A 21,102-nucleotide genomic window follows, 5' to 3' on the forward strand; every position below is an offset into this window, starting at 1 on the left:
GGAATCAAGGCGCTCGCCTTGCACTTGGATGGCCCCAGTTCAATCCCTGACACCGCATCTGGTTCCCCAGCACTGCCGAGAGTGATCCTTGAGCACGGGGCCAGGAGTAGGCCTGGAGCACTGAGCACTGCCACCAATAGCTCCAAAATTAAAAAATCAGTACAACTGACTGCCCGGGCTTCATGCCAAATTACAATCTATGGAGGAAGGCAGTCAAGAATGATTTGCTCATTTACTCACCGAAACAATAAAAGTCTACGTTCCTCAAAAAAGGGGGGCTAGACGTATAATAAACCAGCTTTAGACAATATACAATGTGGAAATTCATACAGCTATGACTTCAATCGAGTTCAGATTAATTCTCAGCATGTGGCTGTGACAGCCAAGACCCAGCACCGTGCTCCCCCGAGCACCACAGGGGATCACTCCAGAGCAGAGCCAGGAAAGGTCCCTGAGTGCCACCGGATGTGGCCCCCACCTTGCCCTCCCCCCAAAACACTGCGGAGTGGGGCCAGAGCTATCACACAGCAGGTAGGGCAGGTGTTTGGTTCCATCTCTGGCACCACCTACGGTGCCCTGAAGCCCACCAAGTGGTCCTTGAGCACAGAGCAAGCCCTGAGCATCTTTGGTCTGAGACAAAAAACAAAGCCACGGAGGAGCTCAGAATCTTCGTGTGAGTCAGATCTGTCAATATTTGCCATATTTATAGATGTATTTGTATAATATCTAATCTGTCAATATTTGCCAATATTTATAAATTTATAAAATTTTACCTTAAACTTCACTTAAATAACTATTCACTTTTATAAAAACAATTATTCGGAGGAAAAAATAACATTACTTAGTTTTGAATCTCTTCTACTATCTGGCTTAATGGAAAAAGAGCTGTGGCTCTCATTTCCACCCTGCATGCAGTGTGTGCGAACACTGCACATCACAAAACCCATAAAAAAAAAACTCCATTGTACACCTGGGGGAAAAGTGGTTGTAAGAATGGTAGATGATGTGTGTGGCTCCTATTAAAAAAACAACAGTAATAAAATGAACATAAAAGAAACAGCAAAGGGCTTAAGCATTCTGCTGGAAACAGTTCTCAAGTCTGACCACACAGTAAAGTATCTCAGGACTGCCACCAATGCCCAGACCACTTTGGGAACTCTGCATCCGGCAACAGAAAACGTCTGAAGAATTTTTTTAAGCAGAAAAAGAGCCATATTGTCCACCTGAAAAAATTCTGGAAGAATAACGATACCAGATGACTTTTAAACAACGCACTTACGTAACCGTAAAACATAAACTCAGCATTACACTGTGTTCAGAGGAGAGTCCTACTAACGGCACTTGCACAGCTATAAAAAAGATGCTTTAAACACAGAGACGGGTCCAGTGAGTCCGTGAGGACGAAGCCCCGCGGCCGGCGCTGCTTCCTTACCGTGGATGGTGTCGTAGATGGGGAACCAGCCCGAGATGACGGTGGCGGCCTCGCTGTAGAGCAGCGGGTCGATGTCGATGTACACCTTGCCGATGGCATCATTGGCACTGTAGGTGTCATGGTCCAGGACCGTGATCTGCAGGGGCTCGTCCTGGAGATCCTCATCGTCCACCTGAAAGGAGCCCTCAGGTGAAATCCTCAGAGTTTAAGAATCTTCACTCACCGACATTTCAGGGCTCCAAGGGTTAAGAGGGAAAAAAATCCTTCTTTCTAAGGAAAAAAGAAACCTTAAGGGTTTGTCTTCAGGCACGGAGCGAGGAGCCTGGACAGGGGCGGCTCAGGGACAGAATCCCTGCTTGGGCCCCAGAGGTAGCCAAAGGGCCGGAGCACATGCCTGGCCTGCAGGGGGCCGAGTCTGACCCTTGACACCACCCGGGAGCGACCCTGAGCCCAGTGTGGGGACAGCCCTGAGCATCACTAGGTGTGCCCCACCCCTCGCTGAAATGCGCACAGCAAGGGGCTTCCTTCCAAACCGAGGCGACTGGTGGCACTCCCTGGAGTCACCCCCCATGCCACTCCCTCTTTGGCCTCAGGGCTTCGAGGGAAAGTGGGATCTCCAGCACACCCCAACCCACGTGTGGGCGCCGGGGACCCACAACGAGGGTGGCAAAAGGAAGGAAATTTCTTTTTGTAAGGCACAACGGGAAAGCGTCTAACTCCAGAAACTGCCATTTTCTATACAAGATGCCAAATAAGTTAAAAAAGTAAAAAAAGAAAAAAAAGAATGGTTCACCACCAAACACAAAGGTAGGATGATTGGCCAGCAAGAAGATTCCAAGTCTTTCTCTCCGTATCAGCCTGCGCTTCCCACTCCATCCAACAAAAACTAACTGAAGGAGGGGCTGGAGCAACAGTACATCGGGGAAGGTGTTTGCCTTGCAAGCCGCCAACCCGGGTTCGAGTACCAGCATCCCATATGGTCCCCTGAGCACCGCCAGGAGGAATTCCCGAGTGCAGAGCCAGGAGGAACTCCTGTGCATCGCCGGGTGGGACCCAAAAAGAAAAAAAGAAAAAGAAAATTCCGAAGGAAACACCACGCTGGAGTCGGCAGACTCCCCCAGAGGAAGGCGCGTGTGAGGATACTGCAGCCTCCAACGACCATTTCCGAGAAGCAAACCGGGCGTGTCAGAGTGACACAGTACTTGCCATCTAGGTTCCTAAATGAAACCCACCCACGCTAGGTCCCCGCGCCTCTTAGTGACACAACTTCAAGCAGGCATCACGCGGGAAAGGAGGGAGGCCACTGCAGGACTTCCCCGCTTGAAGTCATACACTGGAGCCCTGGTTGCCACCCGGCCAGAGCCCCGGAGAGGGGGTGCCAGCACGTAATGAGGTCCCGAGGGCGCAGCCCGCGCAGTCTCTCTGTCCCCACTGGACACAGCAAGACGGGGGCCCCGTTGCAGACACCGGGCACCCAGGCTGCACACGGTGGCCGAGCCAACCGGCAGGACTCGGGCACAGCAGCTGGGGTGGAGAGAACACGGAAAGAACAAGGGCCGGCACGCTCACTCCTGCCACTCGCTGCATCCCGTGGCACGGCCGTCTCTAACCTGCTCCGCCAGGATGTGGTTGTCTGAGAACCACGTTACCAGGAAACCCCCAAGCGGGCAGGGAAAATGCCCACAGCAAACAGTCCTCGGGGAGCCGGACGCTCAAGCACAACCGTTGTTGACGACAGAGAGCAACAGGGCTGAAGCCTCCGCCAGGGAGGGTTCCCGGGCACTGAGCCTGGCGGGGCGTGGACGTCTCCCCCCCTGGGGCCCAGTACCCGTGAGATGCGCTACGGACAGTTCCTCCTCCTCCGCTCTAGAAGGGCACGATTGTGGACAGCGATCCAGTTTTGCCTCCTCTAGCGCATGTTACGCACGCAGGGTGATCCAATCTCTGACAGAGCTGTGGGTTCGGAGGTTGTGCACATCTGGACTTAATCAGAAAGACGGCCCAGCAGCCAGCTGACCCAAACCCGGAGCCCAAGGCAGCCCGTGGTGAAGACTGCTTAGCTGCCCTCTGGGAGAAGTGACGGGAGTTTGTTTATGATAAGCATCCTCGCACTTCATGATGCTGAGAACTTGTCTGCATGGTAGGAAAGCTAAGAAAGGCTAAGAAAGCTAAGAAAGGCTAAAACACGCCGTCAGAAACTGCAGTAAGAGACCAGGGCAGAATATAAAGGACTAATTTATAGTAGCTATACAATGAAGCCCTGGTTGCCACCAGGCCAGAGCTCCGGAGGGGGGTTGCCGGCACTTAACATTCAGTCATTTATATACAGAATATAAATGCCTAAGATAGACTTTTAGTGGGCTCGCAGACACCACTGGGGGTAGCCTGGGAGAACCCCCCCCAAAAAAAAAAACAGAAAACAAATACAATCTATGAGTGTTTGTCACTATAGTAAACGTGAAAGAGCGTTCAGCAAATCCGTGGTTCGCTGAATCACCATCTCTTTATTGTATATCATGATCACGATCATCCTGTTGTTTCTCGATTGCCTCAAGCAGGCCCCAGTAACGTCTCCTTTGTCCTAGAACTGAGATTTTTAAAAAAGTGCCATATTCAAGGCTCTTCCAAGGTTAGGAGAATGAGACCCATCATTGTTACTGGTATTTGGCATACTGGGCATGTCACGGGGAGTTTGCCAGACTCTGCCATGTGGGCAGGTTACATTCAGTAGCCTGCCAGTTTGGCCAAAGTAGGAATGAGATAAAAAAAAAAAAAAAAAAAAAAAAAAAGATGTTGCACGGCCACAAATGCAGCTGCACGCACGCTTCCGGGAGCTGGGTTTTATAGTCCCTGGGTCTTGGCCGTTGATGGGATTACACAGTGCCAGGGAGGTCAGTTAGTGGGTGTGAACCCTGCCTACTGGAAGGTGGAGGATCTGGGTGGAGGATGCTCAGCCCCGATCCGAGCAGGCTTGGAGATCTCAGCCCCGAGACCCGCATGCCTTTGTTCCTCTGCCGGTACCTTCATGCTTGTGTTCTTGCACATGCTCTGGCTAAACAATATCTCCGCAATCATTAGAACTTTAAATCCTTAACACTTAAATTATAAAAGATTCTTCCTTTACTCCATCACCTGTTCAATTCCTGGATGATCCTGAGCCTGCAAGCTACCCTCTGGCTGGAGCGATAGCACAGCGGTAGGGTGTTTGCCTTGCACACAGCCAACATGGCCAACCCGAGTTCGATTCCTCCGCCCCTCTCGAAGAACCCGGCAAGCTACCGAGAGTATCTCGCCCGCATGGCAGAGCCTGGCAAGCTCCCCGTGACGTATTCGATATGCCAGACACAGTAACAACCCTCTGAAGATTAAGAATCAAAATACATGAAGGAATTATTGTGAATATCACAGATGTGCTGGTTTGCTTTTGAGAGAGATCCAGGCCAGGAAATCGTAGAGGTGGTATACATGCTCCACATGTTATGATGCCCTGGGTTCGACTCCCACCACCAAGAACAAAACAGAGCAGGAAATGGCTCGAGGGGTGGAGCACACGTCTTGCATGCCCAGAAACTTGAGTCTGATCCCCAGCATGTAACCACACTAGCTGTGCCCAGTGCGGCTAAGAATGGTCCCGGGGCCCCCAAGGACCACTGGCAAAATCCCTGTCAACGGGAGAGGGCCTCTTTTCTCTGAAAAACTCAATTATTTAAAATATCCACACGTGGGGCTGCAGCGATAGCACAGCTAGGAAGGCATTTGCCTTGCACGCAGCCAAACCGGGTTCGATTCCCAGCATCCCATAGGGTCCCCTGAGCATCCACCAGGAGTAATTCCTGAGTGCAGAGTCAGGACGAACCCCTGAGCATCGCCGGGTGTGACCCAAAAAGAAAAAAATAAATAAAATATACACATGCAACTAGGTAGTTGTGTAAACTCACACAAAAGGGGGCACGGCACACAGCGGCGGTGTCTCTATCTCTCCCGCCGCCCGCGTTCGGTAGTCTCACCCTTCTCCCACCCCGGAGAGGTTGATGGCGATGGTCAGGCGGAGGAAGGAACGAGGGCCAGGCTGGTAGGTATTAGTCGTAGTTTATTCTGATTCTCTCTTCATCTCTGTCTCTGCCCCCTTCTCCATCCCCCATGCCACTTCATTCTCCTTCTCCATTCCCCTTCATCCTGCTTCTCTTCCTTCTGACCCTCTGCTTCTTCCTTCTGATCTCCTTCTAATCCCTTCTGAACATCCAGCCCACTCCTACAGTCTAGTTAAATCCTCTCTCCATGAGGAATTGGGGGAACAATTACACATAGGTGCGGTCACAATCAATAGGGGTAGAACTCTTAGCCTCTGGGAAGGCCGCTCCTAGGACAGATCCTTTCTCAGCAGGACGACCCACCCTAGAGCATAATCCCAAGGGTGTGTCTCTCCTCTCCTTGTTCGACAAGCATATAAGAATATAATATAAATCATTTTGTATGGATACAGTAAGAAATATCTTAAACTTATAGAATTGCTCTCCTAGGGCCATCTCGATCTCAGACTACGGTGCTCAGGCCAGATAGTCTTTCCCACCCCTAGCAGGATTCTAGTCTCGTCGTTACTTTTGGATCATGACAGCATTTGTCTATGATCAAACTCTTAATTTATAGTTAAGAATCGTGGCACTTTGGCCTGGCCCATTTCGCTGCCAGGGTAGCTCACCGCTTGCCCTGGGTCCATTCGGTCCCTCGTCGGGACCCTGCTTTTGGGGTGTGAGGAACTCAGGGCAACTGAGGCTTAAGTCGAGAAAGCAGATGCCTGGGAGTGAATAATATCCAAGGCCAATCAAATCCTAAGTTACAAAGCATAATGTTAACGGTCTTTCTGTATCTATACAAAAAGGATATTACTTTAAGGTAAACTGTTCATAAGGCATAAGGAGAGGAAAAAGGCAATATTTCACTCATACATATAAAATCATAGATTTCTGGGAAACTGATCTTACAAATTAACAGTCTGATTAAGGGGAAAGCTGATTAACTGGGTGGGAAGGAGAGCATAGGGAAGACTGTTTACAGATAAACACAACGGAAGTGCCTCAGGAGCACTGTGATGGGTGTAACCAGATTGATGGGTGTAACCAGATAAACCTAAGCTCTTTGTACTCCAACAGGTAGTATCTTGGTTTTGCCCCGAAATATTTCAAAATGGGGCCAGGTAATAAATGAAACAAGAACAGCAGAACGTAGACAAATTTGACGACGGAGAGTTCAATATGCTAATATATTTGTGTGCATGTCTGAGTTTTCCCTCAACAAAACGTGAAAACAACGGCTGCGAGAGCCAGTCCATTCAGCCCCACCTGTCGCTGGTCACTCTACCACTACCGCTTTGTCGGGACATGTAATCAAAGAAGTTCCGTCCTGACATCAACTGTTCTTCTGAAGATCCCTCCGTGGTCTCACTCCATCAGGAACGACTGGCAGAGGGAGTGGGGGCAGGAACACACTGATACCCTCACCCCCAAGAGCAGTGGCACGGGAAATCATACAGCCGCCACTGACAAGCCTGGCGGTTCCTCAGCAACTAAACTTCTCCCCGAGACCTGGGGATTCCGCCTCTGGGCTTCTACCCAGCAGAAGTGAGAGCTCAGGCACCAACGCTCCCTGCGGCTTTCACAGACGCCAGACCGGGGCCAGCCAGACCAAGGCCAGGCCGGAGCCGAGGGGCACGAAGACAGGCAAGCAACGGGGAAGAGGATGGACGTGTGTGCACACAGTGCAACAGCCGTCAGGAAGAAATTCTGATGCCGGCTATAACCTGGCCGCACCTGGCAGCACTTGGCGAAGTGAAAGGAGGCAGGCACAGGATTCAATTTTAAAAAGGCAGGGGAGGGAGAGATAGCACAGCCGGTAAGGTGTTTGCCTTGCACGCGCCCGACCCGGGTTCGATTCCCAGCATCCCATAGGGTCCCCCGAGCACCGCCAGGAGTAATCCCTGTGCGTCGCTGGGTGTGACCCAAAAATAAAATAAATAAATAAAAATAAATAGAAAGCGGGGCGGGGAGAGGGGACCCTTTAGAAACTAAAAAAACCAAACTTACCTCAAATTTAAACCACTCCGAGTTCCACTGCGGGTTGAGGGATTTGAGATACACGTCTGTTTTGAAGGTGGTATTGCCGAATTTGACCTAAAAGCAAACAAGAGATTAATGCAGAGATGAGGATCAGTGTCAGTAAAGGTCAGGCTGAGTCGTGCGGCTGGGGGGCGGTGAGTCAGGACTGGGAGCCAACGATCCCCTCCAGCCACGAAAGAAAGCCAGGGGAGCCCAGGGGTGTGGACAAGCCCAGAACGAGGTCCCCCCTGACGCGCTCCCGTGTCAGAGGCCCAGCAGCAGGCATCGGGCCGAGGGGCCCTCAGGGAACACTTTCCCAGGCAAAGACGAAGACGCCCAGAGAGGCCAAATCAGAAGCTACGGAGGCAGCTGACCAGCCCACCCGGGTCAGCGCTGCACGCGGCTGAGAACTGACTGGCAGACTTTCGTATTCTATGACCTCCGGCACTTTCAAATCCCCGATCTGCTTCGCCCGGGTCACCAGCCATCAACGACTTTCATTAATACTTTTATGATCCTATCTTTAGGGACAATGAAAAGGGGTTGGCAGGGAAACGATCTCACCTCCCAGCAAATCTTGGCAGGCACTAAGTCGCAAAGGTCCAAAAGTAAGGAAGTGAGGGAGGCCAAGTGGAGTGAGGCCCGAGGAACTGTCTCGCTTTTCACTGTTTCTGTCCGTCATCACCATGGAGTCTTTTTCCTAACCTCAGACTACACTAGAGAGTGTTGCACGCGGTAGAGATGTGATCTACATGAAATCCTTTTCCTTTCTGAGCGGTAATCTTATTTCCGCTTTTACAGCATTGCTGATATCATTGAACGGTCTAGAAACTTTATTCTAAGGAAAAATACCCACGATGGTATTTCTGGAGCGATAGCACAGCGGTAGGGCGTTTGCCTTGCATGCAGCCAGACTGGTTGAGCTAGGTTCGATTCCTCCGCTCCTCTCAGAGAGCCCAGCAAGATCTCGCCCACATGGCAGAGCCTGGCAAGCTACCCATGACGTATTCAATATGCTAAACACAGTAACAACAAGTCTCAAAATGGAGAAATTACTGGGCCCACTCGAGCAAATCGATGAACAACGGGAGGACAGTGTTTTTTTGTCTGATATTTCTCCTCTGTATACATTTCTAACTGGTTTATCATTCCTTTGCAATGATCATGCATACCACCGTCCATGTGGTAAAATTCGACGGCATTCTGATAAAGGGGCATAAAAGATTCTGAAATTTTTTCAAACACGGTAAGGAAAAAAGTAAACTACATGAAAAAAAAGGTAAACTACATAAGAAACTGAGAAAATACTTGCCAAATTTCCTCAATTTCTAGACAATTCTTACACAGCATCCAGTATAAGATCATCCACGAAACAACAAAAATGGGCAAAAGACACAACTAGACAAATGAAGAGAGAGATGTAGTTTAAGATGAACAACCTCATTCACAACAAGAGCAATTAAAACTAAACCAACATTTTTTTATTATCAGGCTGGAAAAGATTAAAAAAAATTTTTTTAATTTGAGAACACAATGCTGGCGCCAGTCTCCGGCCCCCGCACCTGGTAGTCCTCACCTGGTCTCTTGGAGGGGGGGAGGGTTGAGTTTCCCTCCCCATTTCCCTCCCCACCCTGAGCAGGGCCCCGGTAGCTGAAGACCTCCAGAACCAGCCACCACCATGCTGAGACCACTCTCCACACGCATGAAGGTACTGGCAGAGGAACAAAGGCATGCAAGTCCCGGGGCTGAGATCTCCAAGCCTGCTAGGATAAGGGCTGAGCATCCTCCACCCAGATCCTCCATCTTCCAGTAGGCAGGGGTCACACCCACCAACTGCCCCCTGGCGCTGTGTAATCCCATCAACCGCCAAGACCCAGAGACTATAAAACCCAGCTCCCGGACATCTTATTATCTCATTCTTACTGTGGACAACCTGGCAGGCTACCGAATGTAACCTGCCCACATGGCAGAGTCTGGCAAACTCTCCGTGGCGTGCCCAATATGCATGCCAAATACCAGTAACAATGATGGGTCTCATTCTCCTAACCCTGAAAGAGCCTTGAATATGGCACTTTTAAAAATCTCAGGGCTAGGGTGAAGGAGACGTTACTGGGGCCTGCTCAAGGCAATCGACGAACAACAACAACAGGATGATTGTGATCATTGAATGCTGGCAAAACATTCTTGGGCTCTGCTGGTGGCAGTATTAATCAGAGTGATCTCCACCGACTGCTGGGTTGGAGAGAGAGCAGCCGACCCAGATTTGATACTTAGCACCACAAATGGTCCCCAGAGCCCCGACAGAAGTGATCCCTGAGCACAGAGCCAGGAGTCAGCCCTGAGTGCCGCCGGGGGCAGCCCAAAAATGACAATAAAAAACATGCCCACACTTGGACGTATCCAAAACGTATGCCTACGTCCTTGAGGTTCGCACGGAGGTACGCCATGGACACAGAAGCAGGGTGAGAGTGGCAACAGGCCGGGAAGGAACTAGATAACCTGGGTTTGGGGAAGTGGCAGAATTAAGGTGAGGAGAAGCTCAGCTCTCAGTGCTCAGGTGCAAGAGGGAACGATGACCCAGCAGATCGTTCTCCAACGTGTGTCATGCTACAAGAAGAAAGAGGAGAGACGCAAAATACTCTGAGGGGCACATCGCACGCCTGCATGCGCACAGATTATTTCCAGAAGAACGTCCAAGAAACGGCAACAGAAAAAAAAGCAGAAAAAAACTGGCCAGTGAACACTGGGCTGCTGAACAGCTTCCATTCATAATCCCGTCTGCCCAAGAAATTCTTAGAAACCCAAGGCCTGAAACAGATGCCCTGGTGTAGTGTCTGTTTTAGGACACATAAAGAAATGGAGCGACAGCACAGCGGGGAGGGCATTTGCCTTGCACGCGGCCGACCCAGGTTCGATTCCTCCACCCCTCTCAGAGAGCCCGGCAAGCTACCGAGAGTATCTCACCCGCATGGCAGAGCCTGGCAAGCTACCGGTGGTGTATTCGATATGCCAAAAACAGTAACAACAAGTCTCACAATGGAGACATTGCTGGTGCCCGCTCGAGCAAACGGACGGAGGACGGTACACCAAATTCAGTTTTCGGAGAGAAAGGGCACGTTCTGCCCAGGCGGTGACGCTTCGCCTTCTACTAGAGAGCAAAAAAACAAGAGTAATCACAGTTCATTCGGTCTCATTTAATTCAAAGGAGATTTTATTACTCGGCAATTAAATGGCTGCCTTACAACTTTGTTAAAGAACATCAGGGATTTTAATGAGATTCTCGGGTAAAGCGAGAGCCTTCACTTTCCCCGCTCATTAGCTAAATTAGCTTGAGAAACTTATTTAACCTGTTATTTAAGGCTGCTTCCTCCTCATTATGTGAAATAATGCATGTAGAGACCGAGCAAAATGTCTGCTCCATAGAAAACGCTCGTTAAATATGAATTCCTTTTCATCTCCCTGTTCCCCCAAAGACATGTAGAAAAACACGAAAGGATCGTGTTGTTTGCCAGTTGGTGACCTGCACACAAACAGTGAGGTATGTTTCTCTGAAAGCTTCCCTTAACACAGAACCCCACCGTACTTGTGCTGGAGAGTCCCAGCAGAAGAACAATCTCAGGGCTGGAGCCGTAGGACGGCGGGTGGGCACTGGCCTGGCCCGCAGCCAACGCAGGTTCCCTGAGTCCCCAGGAGTGATCCCTGAGAATCCCCCAGGTGGCCCCAAGACAAAACAAAATAACCACCTAAAATATCATTTGGTCGTCACTGTTTTTCTTTTTTTTTTCTCTTTTTTTTGGGGGGGGGTCACATCCGGGCATTGCACAGGGGTTACTCCTGGCTCTGCACTCAGGAATCACTCCTCGGGGTGATCGGGGAAACGATATGGGATGCTGGGAATCGAACCCAGATCGCCACGTGCAAGGCCAACGCCCTACCCGCTGTGCTATCACTCCAGCCCCCCATCACTGTTTTTCTAAACTCCTCTCGCCACATAGAGCTGGGATTCCCTCAGCCAATGCAGTCAGGACCGTTATTGAATTATTTAACCAAATAATCTGGATAAATCAGAAAATTGTTTAAAATGATACAAATGGTAGACATTTTGAGGTTAAAACAAATACTCGTTCTCTTATTTGTGAATGTTGGGCCATTTTTTGGTATAATTTATCACCTGCAATTTCTGGGGGGTCGGGAGGGGGGCTTTGTATATGAAAGTAGAACTGAAAACTGCTTGTTTTAAAAAGAAAAAAAGGGGCTGGAGAGATAGCACAGCGGGTAAGGCATTTGCCTTGCACGCGGCCGACCTGGGTTCAATTCCCAGCATCCCATATGGTCCCCTGAGCACTGCCAGGGGTAACTCCTGAGTGCAGGGCCAGGAGTACCCTGTGCACTGCCAGATGTGACCCAAAAAGCAAAAAAATAAAATAAATAAATAAATAAAAAGAAAAAAAATCCTAGACTTTTCCCAAATTTTTTCCCCATTAAGAATCTAAAGTCTGTGCTGGAGGGGAAAGGGTGTTGCCCACTCGCCCTCTCCTCTCTGGAAAGAAAGATGGCGGCCACATGGGAGCCTTGTGGACAGCAGGTATGAGCCGGGAGTGTGGGGGCGACTAAAACCTCATGGGAAGGGGGGCGTTCTGGTCCGTCCTTCACGCCCTACCGAGGTCACCAGTTGCCCCCCACGAACGGCTCTCCAGCACGGCCACAGCCCCAGAAGCACAAGGGCTTAATGCAGAACCCAGCAGCTTGGAGCAGAAAAGTGAAAGGATTATGCATTAATCCAGGCAATCATTTCTGCCCAGAGGGGAAAGGGTGTTGCTCCCTTCCGCCCTCCTCCCTCTGGAAAGAAAGATGGCGGCCACATGGGGGCCTTGTGGACAGCAGATATGAGCCGGGGGGTGTGGGGGCGACTAAAACCTCATGGGAAGGGGGGCGTTCTGGTCCGTCCTTCACGCCCTACCGAGGTCACCAGTTGCCCCCCACGAGCGGCTCTCCAGCACAGCCACGGCCCCAGAAGCACAAGGACTTAATGCAGAACCCAGCAGCTTGGAGCAGAAAAGTGAAAGGACTATGCATTGATCCAGGCCATCAAGTCTGCCGGAGGGGAAAGGGTGTTGCCCCATTCGCCCTCTCCTCTCTGGAAAGAAAGATGGCGGCCACATGGGAGCCTTGTGGACAGCAGGTATGAGCCGGGAGTGTGGGGGCGACTAAAACCTCATGGGAAGGGGGGCGCTCTGGTCCGTCCTTCACGCCCTACCAAGATCACCAGTTGCCCCCCGCGAGCGGCTCTCCAGCACGGCCAGGACTTCAGAACACAGAAACCAATTTCTTAACTATCTGACTTTCAGTAGAAATACTTCCAGGGTCAATAGGTAAAAGAGCAGAAATCCAAAACCAACATTTAATTCTTGAACCCAGCCGTAGAAAGCAAATCACTTCACAATGCTTTTTCAGCATGTCTGATTTGGGGGGGGGGGGGTAAACTCTAAATAATAGTGGTGAATCTTTTATTGAAACAATGAATCTAATCAAAGCAGATAGAGTGTTAACTAGAATTCATCTGCTTCACAGGGACGGGGAGGGGTGGGGGGTGGGGTTTTATTGGGGTTCTTCATGGTAAAAAATAAGTATTGGTAAAGGGAAATGTGTTTGATATTTGCATGACTGAGACATAAACCTGAAAGCTTTGTAACCTTTCCCACAGTGATTCAATAAATAAATTAAAAAAAAAAAAAAAAAAAAAGAAAATATCCATGACATTGGAGAGAGTATGCAGATAATACTGAGGGAGAAAGTGGTACAACTGCTTTGGAAAAATACTCTAGAGCTTCCTTAAGAAGGTAAGATAAAATTTTATTGAAATTCAGTAATCCCACTTTTGGATAACTAGTCAAAGAATATTAAAACATTGACACAAGAGTCCAATCTCCATCTCCTATGTTTATTATACTGTTATTTGCAACAATGGAACTATGAAAGTGCCAACTGATAAATTATATAATAAAGAAAGCGTGAAAAAAAAAAAAAAAAAAAAAAAAAAGAATCTAAAGTCTGGGGCTGAAGAGATAGCACAGCGGGTAGGGAGTTTGCCTTGCATGTGGCTGACCTGGGTTCAATTCCCAGTATCCCATATGGTCCCCTGAGCACCGCCAGGGGTAATTCCTGAGTGCAGAGCCAGGAGTAACCCCTGTGCATCGCCGGGTATGACCCAAAAAGCAAAAAAAAAAAAGAATCTAAAGTCTTTACATTGTGTTACAAACTGCCTTTTCACACGATTTTAGTCATTTATATGGAATTTAAATCAACTGCAACAGGGGCCAGAGGGATAGCACACTGGACAGGGCATTTGCCTTACACACGACCAACCGGGATTCGATCCGCAGTATCCCATATGGTCCCCGAGCACCGTCAGGAGTAATTCCTGAGCGCAGAGCCAGGAGGGTTACCCTGAGCATCACCGGGTGTGACCCAAAAAGCAAAAAAAAAAATCAATCAATCAATCAACTGCAACAGCAGAGTTCTGTAGGCAAGCTTAGGAATAAACCCCACTGCTTCCTGGCAGGGCCTGTCAGAGAGCGTGGGGCTCAATAAAGACGACTCGAAGCGTGTGGTTGTGGGAGCTGCGAAGCACCAGGGACGCGAATGGGTCGGTCGGCACCGGCAGGGGAGGGGCTCCGAGGGTACAACCTCCTCCCTCCCGACTCTGCAGTCAAATCGTCCTCTCCACGCCGCCAGGACCAGAGGCCTCCCTGCAGCTCCTCAGGCTTTCTTTCTCCTTCTGCTTTCACCAAGTTTGACCTCGTCACCCGCAAAATCCTCTTTTCCTCTCAACCTGCGGAATTTCTCACCCCCCCCACCCCACCCCCTCCCGGGCACCCAAGACAAGGACAGCCTGTGGTGGCCAGGGCAGGTTCCTACCGCCCTACCCGCGGAGCTTATCCGTTGGGTCCTGAGGTTCTGCATCCCACAAGCGATCGCTTTATTACACTCCAATCCCCGGCGGGCCCCTTCCTGCAGTAATCTTTCCCTTTCAGCCGGATTATGCCTATTAGCACACAAATATGTTCTAACATCTCCGAGCTTTTTTTTTTTTTCAGAACCTCTTGCCGGGATCAGTAACCAACTCAAGGTGTCCAGTCTTGTGATTCTCAGATTTGACCTCAGTGCCACGTGACGGAGGAGGGCTTGCCTTTCTAGAAACTTCCTTTCTTGCCTTGAGGCTTCACTTTCCGGATTTCTCTCCCTCTGGCTGGCGATGACCCCCGCCCCCTCCCTCAGTTCTTCCTCCTCTAACAGACCTCCTCAATCTCGAGGCTTCCAAGGACCATGCTCTCTTCTCAGACTCCACGTCAGGAGTTTTAGAAAAGAAACGGAACAGCTTTAGAGGTTCCTAAAGACGGGGGCAGGCGGGGACGGGGGGGAGGTGGGATGACTCACCCACTGGTGCTCAGGCTATTCCTGGCTCTGTGCTCAGGAGGGACAACTGGCGATGTTCGGGGACCACATGTGATACCAGGACTCGAGCCTGGCTGGTCGGACACAAGCCCCTTAATCCCCCTACTACCTCTCAGTCCCGCCAATGGACTTTTTGAGGGATAACAGTATTAGTATTCAGAGGCAAAGAAGCTAATGTCCTAAAATTGTCTTGCACTTGAACACCTGTCCTGTGTCATGATTTTCAAAGTCACATGAGGAAAAAAAAAATCCTTCCTAGAACCTTAGTTTAGAGATAGGAAATGATGGCATTCTGATAGATACCTATCAGCTACATCTTTTCCCATGAGCTGGTTATTTTGGAAGATCATTCCGCCAACGGCAATGAAGGCCACTCTGAGATGACAAAATCGGACTATCCACCTCTCTGCGGCGAGGAGTCGTAATCACCCAGTTAGTCACAAAAGCAAGACACTTGTGGCTCTGCACCCCATCTGACTTCCTCCACGAGGCGTACTCTCTTTCTCTGATCATCTTTACGATGCCTCCGTCCTCCCACAAAAACCTAAGGTCTGTGACGAAAGGAAACTTTCTACTCCGCTACATCCTCAGCGCGTAGTAGTATCTGATGCCAAGAGAAAAGGCTCAATAAATATTCATAACTCAGTCTGATCACAGCGTACCGTCATGAACATACTGAAATGCAGGTGTTACAATACTTGCTTACAATTCCAGAAGGGGTGTGACGCCACTGCTTGAGTTGTGGGGCGAGCCAGGCCGGCTACGTGGGCTCAGTCCTCACTCCGACCCCTCTCCCAACACCGCAGCAAACCCAACTTCCTCCGGACAGTCCATGCCAAGGCCCTGGGGACAGCCCCACAGGTCGGACGCAGAGGGACGATTCTCCCCTACCTGCTTCACCTCCCTCAAGCACAAGGATCTCGGGAAATCCTACCTCCCCCCCCCCACCCCCGCCTCCAGCAAAGCTCAGTCACCTTTTCATCTGGTCCCTAGTCCCCCGTGACGACCCACCAACAAACCCTCTCGGGTCCAGCTCCGAAACCTACCCGGATTCTGCCCACTTCCCTCCATCATCGAGACCATCACCTCGGGGCTCCCAACTGGTCGACCACCAGGGGCTCCTCGTCCAACTCTCCGCCCGTCTGCCGCTGCCGCGCTCCTCCCTCAGCACACGGCTCCCTTTGCTTCCCAAAACGGCGCCCGTCGCCCAAAAGGAGAGAGAGAGAGGATGGGGAAAACTGTCTGCCCTAGAGGCAGAGGAAGGTCTGGGATGGGGGTGGAGGGTGATCCTGGGGACGCTGGTGGTGGAGAGTGTGCACTGGTGGAGGGAAGGGTGTTCCGTCACTGTATGGCTGAATCGCGAACAGGAACGCTTTGGAACTGTGGCTCACGGTGATTCAATAAAAAATAAATTTCTAAAAAACAGCGCATGTCCACGGTCTTCACTCTGCTGAGACTCCCTCCTCTGCCCCCCACAAACACACACACGTGCAGACACACACACACACAGACACACACACACACACTCCCTGGCACCAGGCTCCCTCCTGGCTGGCATGTCTTCCCCTGACACCCCCGGGGGCTGGGGGTGGGGGGCCTCCTCAGCTCCTTTTTTCCTTTCCGGACACCACTGTCCCTAAACATACCTAATTCATTGGCTTTTTAAAGTCCATCGCTCACACAGAACCCAGCCGTTCCACAAAGGCCAAACTCAAGTCTGTTTTGTCCAGTGGCTGGCACCAGCCGGGCAGAGAGCAGATGCCCAGGCACTAGTTGTAGAAAGAAGGAATGGAGGAGTCCCCCTTGGATGGGGACACCCCTCCCTCGCCAGCAAGCACCAGGCGATCTTCAAAGCCTGACACACCCAGGAGGTGCCCCTGGGGTCCCCCGCCCCGAGCATAGGGGCCCACATGAAATTCACGCCTCCCTCGTAAGTGGGCTCCATGCCTGGGCCCCATCTCTCCAGGCCCTCCCGATTCAAGCCCCCTAACAGACACCAACCTGAGCCACTGAAATACGCCCCCCCTTACCAAATATACGGCGAATCCTTTCTTCCAGAAAATGGGGTTCGTCCTTCATCCACCCTTCTGGCCTCATCCTTCAGCCCCTCCCCCGCCTCCACGTCTTTCACTCCGTGCGCTGTGTCGGTCCCTCTGCTTGGGAAAATCCTTCAAGGCCAACCAAAATGTCCCTTTCCTAAGGAAGGCTTCCTGCCTTCAGTCAGGACAGAGTGGACGCGACTCCCAGATCCCTGTCTACCCCCCTCAGCGTGTGCCGGAGGGGCCCTCCAGACACCAATGACGGCCCAGCAGGCTCTGGGAGTCCACAGGCTTAACCAAGCGCCTCAGGCAGATCGCTGAGTCCCAAGGCTTCAGCTCCCAGGTCAGTGCCCGGGGAAAGACTGAGACCCAGAGAGGATTTCGGGAGCCAGCTCAGTCAGAGCAAACGGCGGGACTGCTGGAAACTGGTTCCTGCCCTGGTTCCCTGAGCACGGCGGGCCGAGGCCCAATCCCCACCCCCCAAAAATATCTAGCACGCACCTGGCAATAAAGAGACGAGACATGCTGTGGGCCAGTCATGAGCCTAACCTGGATGGCTCGGTCACCTGCAAGCCGAGTCTACCCCAGGGGGCTCTAGGGCCCCAGAACCCGCTCTGGGCCGTGACAATGAAATCGAGATTAAGTCGCTGGCGTGGACGGATTTAGGGAGAAAGTGCCAGGGCTCTGCCCTCCCCCTCCCCCGCAAGAAAATTGCGTACCGAGCTGAAAGAGCTGAAACCGGGAGGAAGATCCCGGGGTATCATCGGTCACTTCTAAACTCCAACAGCTGCTCGGTGCCCATTCTCAGGCTAGTTACGTCGACTTTTTTATGAAAATATTTCACCTGGCTTCTCTCACACTCTGGATTTATTATTTTTCCTTCAGGGCTTTAAACTCCTGCGGATTTGCATGAGCTTGAAAGGAACCTTGCGGTTTCCAAAGCCATTTTGCCAGGTCAATCAATCCCTCGCATTCCCTGTGCTCCCGCCTCTGGGCGGTAAACACCAGGCGCACAGCACGGGTGGCTGCTGGCTCTCCGGGAATTCTCTGGGAATCGGGGAGGATTCCGAAAACCGTCCACACACCCCAGGGCTTCTCCCCAGCAGGCAGACCCGCCAGGGCCCAGGGGGCCACACACCTCCTCAGCCTCCCTCCCCATCACGCTGGGGTGAGAAGCCCCCGCGCCCCATGAGGACGCACGTGTGTATCTGTGTGTGAGTGTGTGGGTGTGCGTGTATCTGGATCTGTATGTCTGTGCGTATTTGTATTGTGTATGTGTGCATATGTGTGCTTGTATGCATGTGTCTAGGTGTGTGTCTGTGCGTGTCTGTATGTGTGTGTGTCTGGGTACATGTGTACGTGTCCGTGTTTCTGGGTGCGTGTGTCTGGGTGTGTGTGCATGCATGTGTCTGGGTGTGAGTGAGTGTGCGTGTGCCTGGGTGCATATGTCTGGGTGCATGTGTACGTGTGTCTGTGTGCATGTGTCTGGGTGTGTGTGTACATGTGTCTGTGTGCATGTGTCTGGGTGCGTGTGCCTGGGTGCATGTGTCTGGGGTGCATGTGTACGTGTGTCTGGGTGTGTGTGTATGTGTGCATGTGTCTGGGTACGCGTGTCTGGGTGAGTGTCTGGGTGCATGTGTGTGTGTGGCTGAGTGCGTGTGTCTCTAGGTGCGTGTGCACGTGTGTCTGGGTGCACGTGTCTGGGCACGTGTGTGCGTGTGTCTGGGTGCATGTGTCTGGGTGCGTGTGTCTGGGCTCGCGTGCCTGTGTGCATGGGTGCATGCCTGGGTGCATGTGCCTGGGTGCATGTGTCTGGGCGCGTGTGTGCGTGTGTCTGGGTGCGTGTGTCTGGGTGTGCAAGTCCGGGTGGCGTGGGTGTCCCCGCGCGGCCACGCCCCGGCATCTCCCGCCTGCAGGTGGCCTGCGCCCTCCCCCCCACCCCCACACCAGGCGGCTGCACCGCACCCAGCGGGCCGGGGGGCTGGGGGCCGAGGAGCGCGGGGTGGGGGCCGGGGTGCTCCGCGGACGGACGGCGCGCGGCACCCACCTCCACGAAGGCGTCGGTCAGGTCACTCGCTCGGTCCATCACGGGCAAGTGGCGCCCGGCCACGATCTTCACCTTCAGCTTCCCGGGCATCGTCGGGGCTGGGCGCTGCCCGGGCTCCTGCGGAGACAAACAAGCGCGCCCGCTGCGCCCGGCGCCCGGCGCCCGGCGCGGAGGGGGTGGGGGAGGGGCGGGCCGGGCCGGGCCGGGCGCGCGCGAGGCCGCGGGGGGCGCGCGCGGGCCGCGGGGACGCGCGCGCGGCGGGCACGCGCGCCGCCAACTGACAGCAGCGCCGCCGCCGCCGCCGCCGCCGCCACTCACTGGCCGGGGGGGAGCGGAGCGGCCCCGCGCCGGCGCTGCCGCCTCATCCCGGAGAGGCAGCCGGAGGAGCGGGCCCGGGGGCTTCTTCCGACCCGACCCGACCCGGCGGCGCGGGAAAAACACGCAAGCGGAGTCCAAGCCGCGGCGCGCCCGCCGCCCCCCCCAAGATGGCGGCGCCCGGGGCGTGGAGGCCGCATCGACCGCTCGGCGCTCCCCGGGCGGCGGCGGAAGGGGCGGGGCCGGGGCAGGGCGGGGCGTCGAGCCCGGCATCATCCAACCCGAGCTCGCCCGCCCGACGACGTGGCCGCCCCGGGCCGCTCGGTGCTGGTCGGAGCCGCATCTCTGGCCCCGCCGCCGCCAGGCGCGTGTGCAGTGACGGGCGGGCAGGTGTGGCCGCGAGCCCCGCGGGGGGAGAGAAGTGCAGGTGCCCTTCGGGCCCCGCACCTGCTGCCGGGGTCCCGGCCGCTGGGAGAAGCGAGCCAGGCTCCACCACCACCCGCACCCCCGCACCCCGACAGCCCGCACACCCGGCCCTGGTGCTGGGCTGCTACGGGGACGTGATCTAACGGCCGGGCCGGAGGAGGACGCGGGACACACCTACAGACCCTTGCCCGGAGCCGTGCCGGCCAGCCCCCCGGAACACGCAATCCGAAGGCTCGCGCGACCGTGCCAAGCAATTCCGGGTAGAAGGGAGCGCCCCTAGGTGGTTCTGCAGTGGCCCTGGATTCGTCTGCAATGCTCCGAGGTTCCTCTGCAGTGCCGCTAGATTCGCCTGCAGTGCCCCTAGGTTCGTCTGCAAAGACCCTGGATTCATCTGCAGTGCCCGAGGTTGTTCTGCGGTGCCCCTAGGTTCGTCTGCAGTGCCCCTAGGTTCTGCAGTGCCCCTACATTCGTCTGCAGTGCCGCTAGATTCGTCTGCAGTGCCCCTAGGTTCGTCTGCAAAGACCCTGGATTCATCTGCAGTGCCCCGAGGTGGTTCTGCAGTGCCCCTGGATTTGTCTGTAATGGCCCTAGATTCGTCTGCAGTGCTCTTAGATTCGTTTACAGAGCCCCTAGGTTCGTCTGCAATGCTCCTAGGTTGTTCTGCGATGTCCCTAGATTCGTCTGCAGTGCCCTTTGGTTCGTCTGCAGTGCCCTTAGATTCTTCTGCAATGCCCCGAGATTGTTCTGCACTGCCCCTGGATTTGGCTGCAATGCCCCTAGATTCGTCCACAGTGCCCCTAAATTCATCTCCGGTGCCCGTAGATTCTTCAGCAATGGGAAACCCCTCACGTGGAAATCATCAGGACGCTTTTCACGTTAGGAACACTCGGGGACGGGGCAGGGGTGATAGTCCAACGGGCGGGGCACTGGCCTTTGTCCACTGCTGATCAGGGTTGCAGTGCCCGGCACCCCGGGTGGCCCCCCAAGTGTGATCCCTGAGCACAGAGTCCGAGGGAGCCCTGAGGCCCGCTGGAGGGTGGCCCCTCAAACATCCGCCACCCCCAAATGCAGATGAGACACCTGAGCACTGCTTGAGAGTAACCCCTCGCCCCTGCTCTCCCCCACCCCACTCCCAGGTTTAATTACTGTGTCCCTGGCAGTGGCGAGCCAGAGTTTTCTTGAAGCCCAAATTGCTGTCTATACAGAGAATATTACTCACTTGAAATGTGGAGTTGAACTCTTCCCGAAGAGACTAGAAAAAGACTTTTTCCAAACAAGGAACCAGGGCAGGGCAGT

At 53.1% G+C, this 21,102-nt stretch overlaps 1 protein-coding gene across 16 annotated transcripts in view; it reads right to left on the reverse strand.

The window, feature by feature from the left end:
- The window catches only part of C2CD5 (C2 calcium dependent domain containing 5), a 92,803-nt gene extending 73,629 nt beyond the window's left edge, over positions 1 to 19,174 (reverse strand). For all 16 annotated transcript variants that reach the window (XM_056134671.1, XM_056134666.1, XM_056134659.1 and 13 more), the window contains exons 1-3: positions 19,066 to 19,174; positions 7,513 to 7,599; positions 1,433 to 1,604 (exon numbers count right to left, since the gene is read on the reverse strand). In XM_056134671.1, the coding sequence (XP_055990646.1) occupies positions 1,433 to 1,604; positions 7,513 to 7,599; positions 19,066 to 19,155 (349 nt within the window). In that variant the 5' untranslated portion in view covers positions 19,156 to 19,174. The remainder of the gene's footprint in view (positions 1 to 1,432; positions 1,605 to 7,512; positions 7,600 to 19,065) is intronic.
- Between the last annotated feature and the right edge of the window lie 1,928 nt (positions 19,175 to 21,102).

This window comes from Sorex fumeus, unplaced genomic scaffold, assembly GCF_029834395.1.
Source record: "Sorex fumeus unplaced genomic scaffold, SorFum_2.1 ptg000100l, whole genome shotgun sequence".
Classification (NCBI taxonomy): Eukaryota; Metazoa; Chordata; class Mammalia; order Eulipotyphla; family Soricidae; genus Sorex; species Sorex fumeus.